This window comes from Lampris incognitus, chromosome 13 (assembly GCF_029633865.1).
Source record: "Lampris incognitus isolate fLamInc1 chromosome 13, fLamInc1.hap2, whole genome shotgun sequence".
Classification (NCBI taxonomy): Eukaryota; Metazoa; Chordata; class Actinopteri; order Lampriformes; family Lampridae; genus Lampris; species Lampris incognitus.
In genome coordinates, this window is record NC_079223.1 from 9,750,048 (window position 1) to 9,766,819 (window position 16,772).

Sequence of the window (16,772 nt, forward strand, 5' to 3'; positions counted from 1 at the left end):
TGTTGGCCGGGTCAGCTCTGCTTCAGAAGGAGATGGACTCGAGCTGCTCCAGCACTGCCTGATGGGCTGGGCTCACCGTGCCCGCCGATGGCCTGCTAGCTGGAGGGGGGAAACACTAGTGATATGGGGGGGGGGTCAGAGTGTTGGCCGGGTCAGCTCTGCTTCAGAAGGAGATGGACTCGAGCTGCTCCAGCACCGCCTGATGGACTGGATTCACCGTGCCCGCCGATGGCCTGCTAGCTGGAGGGGGGAAACACTGGTGATGACGTGGGGGGGGGGGGTCAGAGTGTTGGCCGGGTCAGCTCTGCTTCATGCCCCTTTAACAGGGTGACTCAGCCCTGCTCTGGGGCGCCGACAGAGCTAACCCGCCATGTGGATGAATCTACACACGAAGATGGAACGCTACCCAGGGTCAAACAGAAAGCAGAGGGGCAAAAGTCAACAACTCAGGTGTTTATGAGTGAGTCACCAGAATAACATACGGTATGTGCGTAACGTCCATGTCAACACACACATACCTGAAAACGCACCCGCCATAGGAAATTAGCATAACTCATGAATTCATACTGTGAATTCTGCTAAATTGTCAATGTTCACTGTTGAACAATAACTCATTCATTCATTCGATATCAAAACCACTTATCCTTACTCAGGGTCGCAGGATGCTGGAGCCTATCCCAGCCGTCACTGGACGGCAGGCGGGGAGACACCCTGGACAGGCCGCCAGTCCATCACAGGGCCGAAACACACACACACACACGCACACATTCACACCGAAGGACAATTTAGTCCGGCCGAGTCATCTGAACTACACGTCTTTGGACTGTGGGAGGAAACCGGAGCCCCCGGAGGAAACCCACACAGACACGAGAACATGCAAACTCCACACAGAGGACGACCCGGGACGACCCCCAAGGTTGGACTACCCCGGGGCTCGAACCCAGGACCTTCTTGCTGTGAAGCGACCGCGCTAACCATTGTGCCACCCTTGTACTGTGTGCAAGATTTCAGTACACATTACACGTGTACCAAAATTGGGCAATATTGTGACCGTTTCTAATATCAAATGCAACACGCTCGGTGTTGTAGAATGAATTAGTGTCGGCTCGAAAGAAAATGCAAAACAAATAGAGGACTGGGAAAAATATTTCCTTTTTTTTCCCCTCAAGCAAATGTTTCTGTTATCCGCTGAGATAAAATATAAATAGAGGAAACCTGAAAAAAAAAGGAAAAAGCATCTTTCCTCGGTAGCGAACCCGCCGTGTTCAAAACAGATTAGTAATTAGTTATTCCGAGACCTTCCTAACACGTGCACGTATATTGACTCTACCAGCACCGACGTAGCGTCTGCTACCATACCCCCCTCTCCCCCCCCCCCTCCGTCTCTCACGCTCCAGACGTTTCCACTTTATCCGCCCCTGCTTTCCTGCCGATGAGCGTTGCTTTCCAGTATCCAGCCAGTAACCGTTCACTCCTCTCTCGCCGCACACGTCTGACGAGACTCTGAAAGCCTCTCCTCCTTTCTTCCACTCCCCCTAGTGTGACCACCTAACACTGCACCTTCTCTTTGCTCCTCTGAGAGAGAGAGCGCGCGCGAGAGAGCGCGAGCGAGCGCGAGCGAGCGAGCGAGCGAGCGAGAGACTGGGGACGGGGCGGGGAGGGGGTGAGGCCCCTCCCCTAAATGACATCAGCGCTCTATTGAAGCAGAGCTGGAGGCAGATACAACTCTCCATTTGTATTGAGATCTAACCGAGCGACCTGTCCCCGCCGCCGCCACTGCGCCCCGCTCCCCGCTCCGTCCTACACAATGTGTGTGTGCGTGTGGTGGTGAAGTGCGCGAAGGGCACCAGTAAGTAAACCAGTGCTGCTGCACAGCTCCCACCACACAGAGCGAAAGCTGCCAAACCCTGCGAGTTGGGCTTTTGGGGGGATCCGACGTTACCTTTCCATAACCTGGACTGGATTATTTTTTCTTCTTCTTCTTCTTCTTCTTCTCTCCCGTCAACGCGTTTTAAGAGGATACCTGTGTAACTTTGATTTTTTTTTTTTTTTTGGTTTGCTTGATGGTGGAGGTAAGTGAGGTTCGGGCCGCTGTAGTCGTCTTTCAGGACGCGTGTGCGTGTGCGTGTGCGTGTCTTTTTTTGACCCTCTCTTTCTGAACGGCTAGATGGAAGTCAGCACGGATACAGTGTAACCCGTCAGGTTATATCAAAGTACACCGCGTCTCCCCCCCCCCTCACCCCCCCCCCCGCCGGGGTCCTGTCGCGTAACGCGGTCCCGCGGTGCCGCGGGGGTCACAGGTTTAACCCCACCGCAGCGCGTTGTTTCGGGACGAGCCGAGGCTCAGCACGTCAGAGGGGGGATCACGCGTTCGAACCCCGCGCATCGCCCGGCTCCCACGGCGAGCGCTCGGAGCCGCGTCCACTCGCCTTATCCTGCGCCTGGCGGACCCCCCGGCTCGTCCGAGACTACTCTCGCTCTCTCTTTTTTTTCTTCTTCTTTCTTTTTTGTTTGTTGTTGTTGTCGCTGCTTCTTCTTCTCTTTACTAAATGTGGGCACGGCTTGTTCGGCGCCCCTCGTCTCGCCGTGTTGCGCCGACGCGCCGCAGCGCGCCGCGCCGCGGAGCAACAGGACCGCCGAGTGCTTTCCATGCTGGTTCCCCGTTTCAAGTCTCCCATGACACCAAACCAGACGGCAGCAGAGGCGGTATCACCCACCCGCCATAATTATTAATAACAATAATAATAATAATAATAGTCAGGGACGACTTGAATAAACACGCCGCGACATCGTCCGAAAAGACACTCGCACGCGCGCATCTGAAATTAAAATTACAAACGCTGAGAGAGGGGGGGGAGGGGGGGAGAGAGAGGGAGAGAGAGGGGGAGAGAGAGAGGGGGAGAGAGAGAGGGGGGGAGAGGGAGAGAGAGAGAGGGAGAGAGAGAAGGGGAGAGAGAGAGGGGGAGAGAGGGGGGAGAGAGAGAGCAGTTCAATGTGAAGGGAAACTCCGCGCGCCCCCCCCCCCTCCGCATCCCCCGTTTTCATCCAAAATAAGCAGGTTACCCTTCTACATGTTATCCCTTGTACATTTTGCAAATCTGCCCCCCCCCCCGCTGCAGCTGCAGCGTTTGCAGATGGAGGTGAAGCCCCCCAGCACCATCCACCTCTGCTGCTGGCAGTGCAGTGCAGTGCAGAGAGAGAGAGAGAGAGGGAGAGATGGGGGGGGGGGTCTGTACAGCAGCCTTACTGCGACGCACATCAAAACACACACGTTGTACCTTTATTATCACACTTGACAAACCCACAACACATTTGGGCCTTATAGTAATTACCCGCCGCGGTGTAACGAGCATGTGGGCAACGCAGGGCTGCACGACACCGGAAGATAACACCGGGTCATGTGCTGACAGCAGGGCTCCACACCCCGGGTCCAGTCCAGCGTGCACATTCATTATGAAGACTATCATTGATGGGATTATTCTTCATAAGCGTGCCTTTTGTTTTATCCCATTATTAGATAAGCGCCAGCCGGGATCCTCTCTCGCTCTGTGCTGCTGCTGACCGACAGGCCGGGGACGCCGTGGGTTATAGTATACAGGCTAATATACAGACACAAAACCCAGAGCCACCCCCAACCCCCCTAAAGGTTCTGCAAATGATCTTCCATCTCCTTCTCCTTCTCGGCCGATAAAAGGAGCTCGTGAATAGAAATAAATGTTGGAAACGCCAGGAGGTAAACGCGACTCCTGTTTTCAACGCCTTCCTACGGTGGCCCTGCTCGTTGACTCTCCTCTGCCGACGATTAAATGAATATCGTTCTCAGTACGTAACGCACAGCAGCAAATCCAGGTGTCTTCAGAGGCGGAGGTCCTCCATCAACCTCCTCCTGGAGACATTTCAGAAGACACATTAGGGACAAGGTCTTCAATTTCCAGATTTGAAAAAAAAAAAAAAAACTACATAAAATATGAATTGAAATCCTCAGCGGAGGTTTTACGTGAGCAAACGTGTGAGGAATACGTACCGACCGCCCCGTAACTCCCATTTAATACGCCCGTGTGGACGCCAAGACCTGTAATACAAACAGTCTTCCCAGCCAGTTCAGCTCAGTTTATCTCTCGTGCAGCCTCTGAGCAACGTCTGAGGGCCCCGGTAAACCCACCAAAGGAAATACACACATGAAAGGTTAGCGACGGTTAGTGAGATGATGTTGGCACAAAGCTTTGAGAGGGTTGATGTGGCTCCAAATATAACAGATAAAACCTGCGGACGGGTGGCCAAATCCATGCATGCATATGGCCTACGCTGAGGCGGGTGCCCTCTGTAATTAAACTGGGGGTCTTGCATGATCACAGTACCAGATCATGGCATGCGTTGGTGTGCGCCTGCCTCACACACGCATACATGCATGCATGCACGTACACACACACACATGCATGCACACACACACACACACATATGCTTGCACACACACACGCAAAAAACATTTCATGTCGCAGTGCCTACCACCCCCATGTGGGGAAAAAACATTGCAGCTGCTAAAGATCTCTCCTTTCAGACTAGTACAAAAGAGACACCCCCCCCCCTCGTCTGTACCAGAGCCTCCTCTCTCCTTAATGGGCTAGCAAAACTATCATCTGTCTGTTCAGCTCACCCCAAGACGGTGTCGGGAGGCCGCATACCAAATCTGCAAAAACTGTGTTAGATTTTCTCTTTATTTGTGTGACTGAGACATGCTTGTGTGTCCCTGTGTGAATTCAGATGTGATCATGAATGTCCCATTGTGTCTGAGCACCACAGTGGGCCCATGCCCTCCCTTCACACTCAACTTCTAGTGATGTGACGAGCAGGGACAGAAGGTTTCGGGGGGCTGGGGACTCGTGTGTAGACATAAACTAAGATTAAATATGTGTTACACTGACCAAAGTCATCAGCAAATAAGAATAGAAATGCATTTTATATATATATATATATATATATATATATATATATATATATATATATATATATACACACACACACATACATACATATATATATATATATATATATATATATATATATATATATGAACACACACACACACACACACATATATATATATATATATATATATATGCATGGCAGTATAGACCCCATTTTGTAGTCATGTTTGGCTTAGATGTATTCCATTTTACTAAAAGAATACATAAATACATTGAACAAAATAAACATTTATTTACATAAACACCATCTTACCCCCATTAGGTCCACCTCATTCCCATGTTCTGCATTAGTAATTTACTGAAATAGCCACTAAGAATAAACGAGGATGATCCACTTTTTGGGCCTTTAATAGCCTCGCTGCACGACGATGACTGAAATACGCCAAAAACTGGTAGTGAACAACAGCACTTATAGCAATCACTCCTGATTTAAAACTGCATTATTACCTAGTGTATATATAATCAACAGAAGACACAAACAACACAGATTTCCCAAAGGATAGCTCTACAGTGGCTCAAAATTAATTTCACGAGTCATGAATAATTTAACTGCGAGCCATTACTGTTTCTACAGCTCTTTCTTCCCTAAATGCAAGCCATGTAATGTTATTCCTGACTTTATGGGACCAAAAATCATCACAATACGGAATATTTTTGACAGGCATGAAATTGTTTCTACTCCAGCCCTTTTGCGAAGCCTCTCTCCTTTTGTCTTCTTTGACTGGTGGGCACAGAGTCTCGGGCCCTGGTACTGCAGACTAATGTGCACTTAGGCGTGTTGGGTTTACAATAGCTATCAGTGTGCTGGCTCTGTGTGTACCTCCCACGCTCTCAAGTGAAAGGTAACTAGCTGTACGCATGCACACACACACACACAAATTTACCAAATGCTCAATTTAACTGTGCTGGCTCAGATTAAATGAAGCAGAAGCCATTTTGACTGCTGGAGAAATTGCGTAGTGACCAGAGGAGCTTATTAGGACAATGGAGAAAGACATCCATCACCGGAAAGGTTTTATTCAACCAACCACTGCTGCAAAAAGACTGTCCGTGCATCAGCGTGGTGTGTGGGGTGAGGCTATGTGTGTGTGTGTGTGTGTGTGTGTGTATGCATGTGTATTATCAGTGTACAAGTTTGTGTAATACATCCTTTAAGCTACTACAATAGATAAGACTGAGGGAAAGAACTAGCCTGGACTATAACAAGTTCTGAATTCAACAGCAAACACGTGTGAATGCTTCAACTCTCATAGTTAAGGCTTCAAGGCCCACATACTTGTCTTGCAAAGAACAATGGAGAGAGAGGCCACGCCGCTGAAATCCGATGAGAGCCAAAAAAAACCCCACCAGAATCCCGTCCCGGGACTCAACCTGACTCCCTACAAAGCCTAATCTGCGCGGTTTAGAGAAACATCTATCTTAAAACTGCCATCTTAAAAACTGATTTGGCTTCCGTGTAATCAGTAGTCTTGTATAACCAACCGTATCCCTTGTTCTATTTACTGGACACTGAGCCACACACGACACCTCTACAGCAGCCGGCGGAGTCGGTGCTGCAGCGGGCGAAGCACGGGCAGCATGCCGTGGAGTGTGTTGGCATATGACAGATAGGTCTATTTATGCTAAGAAATGTTCTGTATCTCCGCCCCGAAAGAAAGCCCTTTAGTTTGAGTGCTGATACATCCTGCTGGATCCTCTTGATGGAAGCATGGAGGCAATTAGGCTCCTTTCTTTAATTTAACACTAAGAGTTTATAAGTATTCAAGTCAAGCCCGCTGACAGAATAGTATTCGGGGAGCAGAAGAACTTAACAGAATGAGGTGACAAGGACTATTTAAAATTGAAATAGCTTGACTAAGTGCTGCATTAAAAGTTCATTCTGAGAGAGAGAGACGACACATATGCCTCGCTCACCCAGCCATTTTCTAAACTCTATTGCAGCATTTTAGATATTTTAGATTCCCCCCCCCCTTTGCCAGGCTTCTTTATTCCAGAAGTTAGTAGAGGTCACATCTGTTGTTTTTCAGACTCTAATCTACTACTAATGCAATACTGGATGGAGGGCTGTGTTTAGATGGAGCTGGAGAGGAGGGTGGGGGTGGGGTGGGGTTATTACTAGACAGTGTCTCAGGAGTTGTAATCGAGTCTGAGTTCCAGTTACACATAGGGACACAAAGCCATTGTGTTGTCAGAGGAAACATAACATTCTCTTTGGTAAAGGATATTCTATTTTTACCAGTGGGAGCAACATTCATAGAACGTATAGACAGGGAATTGGGGGTCGGGGAGGGGTTGGAAGAGTGACTAAAGCTAAATGGTCAAGAATTGCCCCCCCCCCCAAGTTGACTACCAACACGGGGATCTCGGGTTCAAATCCCCGTGTTACCTTTGGCTTGGTTGGGCGTTCCTACAGACACAATTGGCCGTGTCTGCGGGTGGGAAGCCGGATGTGGGTATGTGTCCTGGTCGGTGCACTAGCGCCTCCTCTAGTCGGTTGGGGCGCCTGTTCGGCGGGAGGGCTGGGGGGTAGCGCGGTCGTCCCACGCGCTACATCCCCTTTGGTGAAACTCCCCACTGTCAGGTGAAAAGAAGCGGCTGGTGACTCCACATGTATCGGAGGAGGCGTGTGGTAGTCTGCAGCCCTCTCCGGATCGGCAGAGGGGGTGGAGCAGCGACCGGGATGGCTCGGAAGAGTGGGGTAACTGGCCGGATACAATTGGGGAGAAAAAGGGAGAGCCCCCCCCCCCCCTCCAAAAAAAGCTACCTGGTCAGAATTGCCCCCCCCCATACGAAATTCAAATAGGCCTTATCTGTTATGACCGTCCTCTTGCGGTGACTCAGGAAAGGGCCGACTGTAGCAGCAATATGGGTCTCAGTGGTTTAGCCTCATCTCTGGTGACCATGGACTCGCCTCATCTTAGAATCAGAGGAGATTCAATTTTTTTTTTTATAATCTTAAAACCAGCTCCCACCAAGGACACAGCCAGCCGGAGGACTGAACGGAGGGCAGAAGGGTTCCACCCACAGCCATTGTATTAGGGTCTAGATCACTGTAGCTTTTCGTATGCATACGACATTCTTTCCAGAATCACCATAGAAAGAAAGAAGGGTGGTCTTTACGTGTCAGGGGTTGCAAAAGGTCAGTAGACACAATCACAGCCAAGAGTAAAGGGTATTCTTTATGTAGGAGTTTGCAATGTCAAAAAAGACGGGTTCCACGGTTCAATATCGGAGACGTTTAAAAAAGGGAATTCAAATGGGCAATTTCAGCACCGGAGTGAAATCCCCTGATACACGTAAATTTAATGAGGTTTAGCAGCTATCAGCCTCAAAAATAACATCAATTCCACCCAAGGTTTCATGCTATTAAAACAAGACTGGAATAAGCACTTAACAAGTCGACATGTAAAAATGATTCTCAGAAATAAAGTAGGAAGAGTGGGTTGTGTTCTTTTTTTGCAGCAAAAAAGAAGGAAGATGTTGCGCATAACACTTAACAACCTATGCCTTTATGTAAAATACATTTTTCTCACCACTCGTAATATCTTGCTCGCTTCTCTCTCCATCCTTTTATATTCTCAGAATTGCATACGTGTATTAACCATGTCTGCTTCTCTGCCTGTTTTTTCAGAGCGCCATCCCGGGTGTGGCAATCGGAGTTGGAGGACACAGCATGAGTCCAGCCACAGATGTGTGAGGGAGGTCGGGTCCTGAAGGATAGTCTGCCTGCTCTGTTTTGCTCGCTATTAAGGGAGAAGAACATCGGTTTATCTGCTCAAGTCGAGGGAACCTGGGCCCTGGATTAATGTGTACACGAGCTGGACAAGGGAGGAGAGGATTCTGGGTTACCTGCAGACTTGGAGCACACGAGTGAACTGGCCTGGATTGAGCCCGTGGCACGGAGGATTGGCATGGCTCAGTCCGGCTTTGTCTCAACATCATGACTATCTGGCCTAATGGTGAAAAGGAGCCTGTGCTGCAGCTAACCCCTTCTTACAGAGGAACCACAATAAAACAGCAAAAAAATCTAATTTGGGGTTTGCGCTGCTGAGCGCAACGATTGAAAGATTTCCACACCCATCGGGATTTTTAATATTCCCTGAGATTGCATGCTTTGTCAATGAGTGGAGATGCTTTTTCTGTGGGCTTATCTGCCATGGTAAAGGCTTTAAGAGCATGAGCCCCTGACAACACAGAGGAGGTCATCGTCCAAACAAGGATCAGCTCAGCAAACACTGACCAGGTCAGGATATCACCAGAAACCCCTTGTACAAACTTTTCTCTTCTGAGAGGATAAGAGCAAATTCAAGAGGAAATCTTGATTGGATTTTTGGTGTCTGGAAAGGATTTACCACGTCTTATAAATCAGGTATGACAAATATGGATGGTTATGACTCTTTCCACTTCACTGGCCAGACCACAATTTCTAATGAGATGAGCAGGAAGAGAGGTCAGGGTAGGAATGCATAATTAAAGCAATAAATCAGTATTAGCCTAATTACAAGGGACCTAAACCTTGGACAGCTAGGGGGGGGGGGGGACGACATGGAAACACAGTTGGCACCTTCTGCCTTATAGCCTCTTTGCTTTCGACCATTTCATTGCACAGATAAGGGCAATCTTCCCCAGCATGGAGAGTTTAAGAATTTTGTTTTTCATTATGTTTTGCAAGGGGAACCTCCAACAAGCATTTTTAACCACCCACAGTCTCAGTAGAAATCAATAACGTAATGCTGTGTAGATATTTCGGGATTTTACAGCCTCCATGTCTTAGTCCGAGTGTGCAAATGACTGCAACTAGAAGATAGAGAGAAATCCATGGAATAATTCAGAAGAATCGGTGTGAGCTGATATTTGTTTATGGGAATTTTATCTCTTCTTTTCTGTGACGCGAGACATTTCTTCCCCGTTCAATAGCTAGATAAACCCGAGAAAATGAATGTGGAAAGAGATGGACAACGATGTTTGCTAGTTTCACAACAGTTCATCAATAAAGCACGACTGTGTTCGCCATCACAGTCTGTAGCAATGAAAGGCAGCTTTGATATACAGAAATGTGTAAAGCAACCAGGGAGCGCCGTTACATCTCACATGCCTGAGACAAGAGCCTAGACACAGGGATTTAGTTTTGGAGTTTTTCTTATCAGCAACAAAGAAATGGAAAAAAGACTGAAAGTAGTGGCGGGTTACTTTTTGAATGTTGAATTTTAGGGAAATTTCCATTTTACGTATAATTGATTTTGGGAGAGCTCTACAACAAGCAACAGTTACAGCTTATAAATCGTTTTGATTTCGTTTTAGTACCCGGTAAGCTTAATAATCAATTTATATCAATTTATAAGAAGGAACGTATGTGTATTCTTTCAGCAGTTATTTAATCTGCAAAGTGCTGCAGGCAGTGTTTCCAAACAAATAACAATTATGAGGAACAGGAATTTGGCTCTCCTTTAAAGGCCATGTGTATTAAATGTACCCTTGTGTCTCCTCCCCAGGGGCCCTTGAGTGATTAGACTGCCAGACTACACAGCTTCAAGATGGTGCATCAATGGAAGGCCTTTATCCTCTTCCTCATCAGGGTCGGACTACTGCTGGGCCTTGCTAACCCACTAGTGACCTCTGCCTCCTGTCCCTCTGCTTGCCGCTGTGATGGGACCTTCATCTACTGTAACGACCGTGGCCTGACCTCCATCCCTACTGGTATACCCCTGGATGCTACAGTGCTCTTCCTGCAAAACAATCGCATTAAGAGTTCAGGGATCCCGACAGAACTCCGTAGGCTCTCCAATGTGGAGAAGATCTATCTGTACTGCAACAACCTGGATGAGTTCCCAACTAATCTTCCACTTGGGGTCAAAGAGCTCCACCTTCAAGAGAACAACATCCGGATGATCACCCATGCCTCTTTAGCCCAAATTCCCTACATAGAAGAACTGCATCTGGATGATAACTCTGTATCGGCAGTCAGCATAGAGGAAGGGGCATTCAGAGATAGTAATCACCTCAGACTGCTTTTTCTCTCCAGAAACCACCTAAGCACCATCCCGTCTGGCTTACCCATGACCATTGAGGAGTTGCGATTTGATGACAATCGTATCTCCTCTATCTCAGAGCAGTCACTGCAAGATCTCATCAACCTGAAGCGACTGGTCCTGGACGGTAATCTGCTCAACAACCGTGGGATTGGGGAGATGGCTTTCATCAACCTGATCAACCTGACTGAGCTCTCGCTAGTGAGGAACTCCCTGACATCGCCACCAGCCAACCTTCCAGGCACCAGCTTAGAGAAGTTGCAGCTGCAGGATAATCACATTAACCGTGTTCCACCAGGGGCTTTTGCCTTCCTCAGGCAGCTATATCGCTTGGACCTTTCTGGCAACAACCTAAGCAGCCTGCCACAAGGAGTTTTTGAAGATCTGGACAATCTTACACAACTCCTGCTGCGCAACAACCCCTGGCAATGCACTTGCAGGATGAAATGGGTGCGTGACTGGCTGCGGTCCTTGCCCTCCAAGGTGAATGTACGTGGCTTCATGTGCCAGGGTCCTGATAAGGTCAAAGGCATGGCCATTAAAGACCTATCTACAGATATGTTTGACTGTACAGATGAAGACCTTGGTACATATGAGACAAGCACAGTCTCTAACACTTTATCCCCTTCTTTGCCTCAGTGGCCCTCATTTGTGACTAGAAGGCCTGTGGTGAAAGGGCCTGACATAAGTAAAAATTACCACAGTACAACCACGTCGTCTGGCAGAAAGATCATCACCATCAGTGTGAAGTCGAGCAGTGCAGATACAGTGCACATATCTTGGCGGGTGTCACAGCCCATGACTGCCCTGCGGCTCAGCTGGTTGAAGCTAGGTCACAGCCCGGCCTTTGGCTCCATCACTGAGACCATTGTGCAGGGGGAGAAGACAGAGTACCTGCTTACTGCACTGGAGCCAGAGTCTTCCTATAGAATATGCATGGTTCCCATGGAGACCAGCAATAGTTACCTGTCAGATGAGACACCCGTTTGCATAGAAACAGAGACTGGCTCTCACAAATCATACAACCCCACCACAACCTTGAACAGAGAGCAGGAGAAAGAGCTTTACAAAAACCCCAGTTTGCCTTTGGCCGCTATCATTGGAGGGGCTGTGGCACTTCTGGCAATAATCTTGTTGGCGCTGGTGTGCTGGTATGTCCACAGGAATGGTTCGCTGTTTTCCAGGAACTGCACCTACAACAAGGGTCGCCGGAGGAAGGATGACTATGCTGAGGCTGGCACCAAGAAAGACAACTCCATCTTAGAAATAAGGGAGACATCTTTTCAGATGATACCCATAAACCATCTTCCTGTGTCCAAGGAGGAGTTTGTGATACACACAATTTTCCCACCAAACGGCTTGAGTTTGTACAAAACCCCACACAATGAGAACAGTATTAGCAACAGAAGCTACAGAGACAGTGGAATACCAGATTCAGACCATTCCCATTCATGATAGTGCGTGTGGACATTCATGATGAGTGCGTGACTTGAACAGAGTGGCTAGACTTTTACAAAACACTGGATCTATCAGACTAAGAAAGCAATGTTCTGTACATTTGCCATATAATTTATATTTAAGGACATTTTATGAAAACGAAGAACGTTCCAATTGCAGGCTGTCACTGACCTATCAGTGGGTGTTGTAACTAACTGCAATTCTATATTTTAGGGATTTGTAGTAATTTGTACTGTATTTCCTTTGCTTAAGGTTACCGACCAACTAAAAGAAACTCTGTGTTCTACTGAGATATGATGACTTGTCAACTGTGAAAGTGGGTTTTCATTGCTGTGTTGAACAATCAGACTTTAGAAAACCATGTAGTATAAGCACAGTTCATTCTTTTCACTTTGTGGCAGTTGGAAAAACAAAAAGGCAAAAAAATGACGTGATATTAAATTAGGCACAGCTGACCAACATATAGGCAAAGCAGGCATGTTGCCCTCTTTAAGGAAGAGCAGACGGGAGCTGTCTCCATGTCCTGAGAGCAAGGAGCTTGCTCTGGCATTCAACCGGCATGGAATAGAAACAAGTAGAGATGAGGCCCGATGCCTTATGTCTCTGCTTGGTTTAGTGCGAGAATCCTTTATTTCTGTTTGCAAGAGGCAGGCACACAGCGAAGTCATCCATGCAGGGCTCGTGTGTTTCTGGCTTTTGGCTTGTACGCCACAGCACAGGGCAGATAAAGCACATCGACCTTTAGGAGCTATCTGCTCCTCAAATATGAGTAGAGTGGACAGGCTGACACAGAGGACCCCCTACTGGCTCTATTTGTACAAGCCAACAGAGGCCAAACTACAATGGTGGCATTCTTCAGTACCGTATACCATAGGCCATTTTAGACGAGAGGCCAAAAAAAGATCAAAAGTACGTTGGCTTACATTAGAATACCACAGTGTCAGCAATTCCTTGTTTTGAGTATTATTTTGTATTATTTTGAACACACTTTTATGTTGCCACAATTAAAGTTAATTGTTCTTTACAATTGAAAACCAAAGTGCATTGTATGCCCTTTGGCCAGTCTTGTATGTGCCTTGATCCAATGCTTATTGTATTTAGCTTTTTAAGAAAACCAGTGACTTTTTTTCATACACACTTGAATATGAAAAATATTGGTCATATTGCAGAATAAAAGTGGATAAAAGTAACATATTGCTTGCTCCTATCTCAAATAACATCAAACCCTGTCGAAATATTACAGGGGACTTACATTTTTTTGTAGCCTATGTTTAACATCATCGTCAAATTGTGCTTTGCCGTCGATCTTTTTTTCTTTTTTTATCTACTCAGGAGAATTCTGCCATGCTTGTGCAAATCTTTACTGCCCGGGAGTAAAAAAAGTAAAAGAGGTTATGAGTGAACTGTTCTACTCATTCATATCTCAAATAATTGCCCCGAGGCGCCACCTGAAAAAAAAAAACTTCTACAGATGAAATACATAGCCTGCACATTTTAACCCTTTGCAATTATTTCAGCTCTTAGCTTGCAGCCGTGAAAAAAATGTCTGCCCTTCCAACACGGAGTGAACTCCTTAACAATAGCTCTGAGAATGTTCTTGAAACCCAGTGTTCCACTCCATGGGTAGTCTACCGAGCAACATCTGCTTCAGGCTGCTGTTGTTCTTTCGTGTGGTGAAGCCATGTGTGACTTATCCGATTGGCCAGAGAGGAAAATATCACAGTGGAGTAGAACTAGGCCTGTGGAGAGATTGGACTCTGGGGTTTGATGAGCCTCCCGGGCACCGGGGCAACAGAAAACTAATGACTAGCCGCCATATGGAGGGTGGTACAGGCAGACCCTGCTGAGGATGCCAGTCACTGCAGAGGACGGAGTGTATATACACTGCTCCAGGCAGAACACTTAATAACATGGCTGCAGCCCACTCAGGCAAGGGGCCCGAAAAATGGTGCGCACACACGAAAACAATCCTTTCACAAACGGGCGAAATAGGTAAAAGCAGAGTATTACGTGTGAGGCAAGACCACGTTGATGCATTCAATGTCACACAAACAATACACGGGGCGAGTCCACTGCTACCGTTAGTCTTGCACCAAAGCACATAAGCACAGGGATAAAATAAAACCCTATCGTATGCCCACAATCACACACCCATGTGCTCTTAACACAGCGAAGGCTTTAATTACGGCGAGAGCAGCTTAAAGCTGCGCAAGTGATCCAAACCTTAAGTATATACCAACGCCGTCCTGTACACTAAATATATCGGATCACGACGGAGCGGAAGTAAACGGAAGCCCAACTTTAGGAATAGTTATTTGCCCGGCCGAAGTTCCACACATGTGAATACCGTCAATAATTTACAGTGTTTATGCTCTGTCTTTTGACTGCGCCACCTGGGGGCTAATTTTGCACGAGTTAGAAAACATCAGAAAGAGCCAAAGGCGAATGACAAAACACTGTAATGTAGTTTAACACATTATACTTACCCCCCTCTAGTCGAACACTAAAGCTCGAGATAATTATCTAGTGGACAGCAGCCTTGTGCAGACCATAACAAACAAATAATGCCAAAAGAAGGGAGTCTGGCTCATTCTTTCAGTAAATGAAACAGCTCATAAACAACAACCTTACAGCTTGCACAGTATCAGCCCGTTTGTAAATCTGGATGCAATAATCTCAGCTGGTTTCACTGCATCCGCTCCTTGCTCATTGTAATGAATGAGCTGCCTTTAAAATTGCTCAATTGCCTAAGCACAGGCTTCCATATGTCTAGTGATTGCAAAAAAAAAACCCCCCTCCAATCACTCAGGGATCATTTTTAGAGCCGGAAAGACACCCAAAATGGTATACTGATGAGATCACTGCAATTTCATTAGCCAGGACGACGTCCTTTCAAGCTACCTTCTGCTCTCCTACACATGTATTATTGATGGGCTTTGTGGTTTAAGTAAATTACACACATGGTCTGGGAATGACTGACGCAGTGTGATCATTTAAAGTACCAAGAATGGGGAAAGTGCGTTCAAATTATCCGATTGGCCGTGTGATGAATGACAGCCTGGCCTAATCTGCTGAAAGGAGCGTGGCGTTGTTTTTTTTTGTTTTCGCGAACAATGTCAGATTCCTGGGAGAAAATAAATCAGCGAGTTTGAGCACCATACATTCAAAAGAGCAGACATCGCTCCCATTCTGGGTAAACTTAGCATGGAGCAAAATTGATGAACCGGATTGCTGATGCCCTTGGTGACCTCGCTCATCTCTCATGACCCTTGACCCATCTATCTCCTTAAACAATCCCTTAATCACTCACAAGTTCTTGCAGAGGTCAGAGAATTCATCACACAACACAAGGTGCCACGAGCATTTTTCTCCCGTGTGACAAACAAGCAGCCTAAGCACAGTTTTCTTTTATGCAGTCTGGTGATTAAAACTAATGGCAGCAGTTGCACCGTTTGCCGTCGGCCGCTGCTCTTCCCATTGTAATGTACCGACCCGGGCAGCCGGTCACATTTGCATTCGTATGGGTGCCAGTATCAAAGCCCCCAGGCATGACCTCACGGAGGCCTGGCGCTGACCAAGGTCTCACTCCATCAGCACCATTAAGTAAGATCGAAAGAAACAAAGCTCGTGTGACCCTTTGACTTATCAGAGGTCGGCGAGGTCGAGTCGTGCTCAGTTCAAGGATCCGAGAGGTGAAAAATTGAGGCGTTTTTGCAGAGGCCGCGGCGCTGCGCTCATCAGGGGAACCAATCGGCACTGTGTCCACTGTATGGGGGGGGGGTGTGCTCAGGAGAGACCCCCTGGCACTCATTAGCGGGCATCCATGGCTTATCAGGGTGACCAGAGTATAGCAGAAGGAACACAAGAGAGAAAAGGTCATGTGTGTGGCTAATGGTTTAATTGCTTTCTGAACCACGAAAGAGCTCACAGCAATTGGCTCGGCCCATGAGCCGCCACAGAGAGGACCGCCTTGACTGTTATTCTGTGTACTGTATGTGAATTCCTCATAAGACGGTTCATCGGCCCCATTAGGCACGCTAGGAGAGGCTGTTTTGGTCAAATTCAACAAAACGAGAGGACTGGCTTGGTTTGGACAACAGGACGCCTGGATACAAAGCAGCACCAGTCAGTGCAGTATTAACACACGAGTACTTGTTATGATGAGCGGTTGTACACCACTTAGCTGTACAGTACACAGCTTACTTGGTTAGATGGAAAGTGCAAATGGTAAGAATGCATACTAATAAACAGGGCGGCCCGATAATGACACACTAGGTATATTTTTTCTTACAAAAATGTA

At 47.2% G+C, this 16,772-nt stretch overlaps 2 protein-coding genes across 4 annotated transcripts in view; one reads left to right on the forward strand and one right to left on the reverse strand.

The window, feature by feature from the left end:
* macrod2 (mono-ADP ribosylhydrolase 2) overlaps nucleotides 1–16,772 on the reverse strand; it is a 622,428-nt gene that overhangs the window by 495,405 nt on the left and 110,251 nt on the right. The gene's annotated exons all lie outside the window — the stretch shown is intronic.
* Nucleotides 1,752–13,658, forward strand: flrt3 (fibronectin leucine rich transmembrane 3). 2 transcript variants are annotated; one of them, XM_056292384.1, is made up of 3 exons: nucleotides 1,752–2,072; nucleotides 8,617–9,354; nucleotides 10,478–13,658. In XM_056292384.1, exon 3 carries the CDS (start codon nucleotides 10,520–10,522, stop codon nucleotides 12,467–12,469), a length of 1,950 nt encoding a protein of 649 aa, XP_056148359.1. In that variant the 5' UTR covers nucleotides 1,752–2,072; nucleotides 8,617–9,354; nucleotides 10,478–10,519; the 3' UTR covers nucleotides 12,470–13,658. The 2 variants fall into 2 exon arrangements, with proteins under 2 accessions (XP_056148359.1, XP_056148360.1); XM_056292385.1 differs by lacking the exon at nucleotides 1,752–2,072 and adding an exon at nucleotides 5,161–6,057.

Bases quoted from the DNA above. Each gene is read 5' to 3' on its own strand.
- flrt3 (XM_056292384.1), top strand. From the start codon at position 10,520: ATGGTGCATCAATGGAAGGCCTTTATCCTCTTCCTCATCAGGGTCGGA.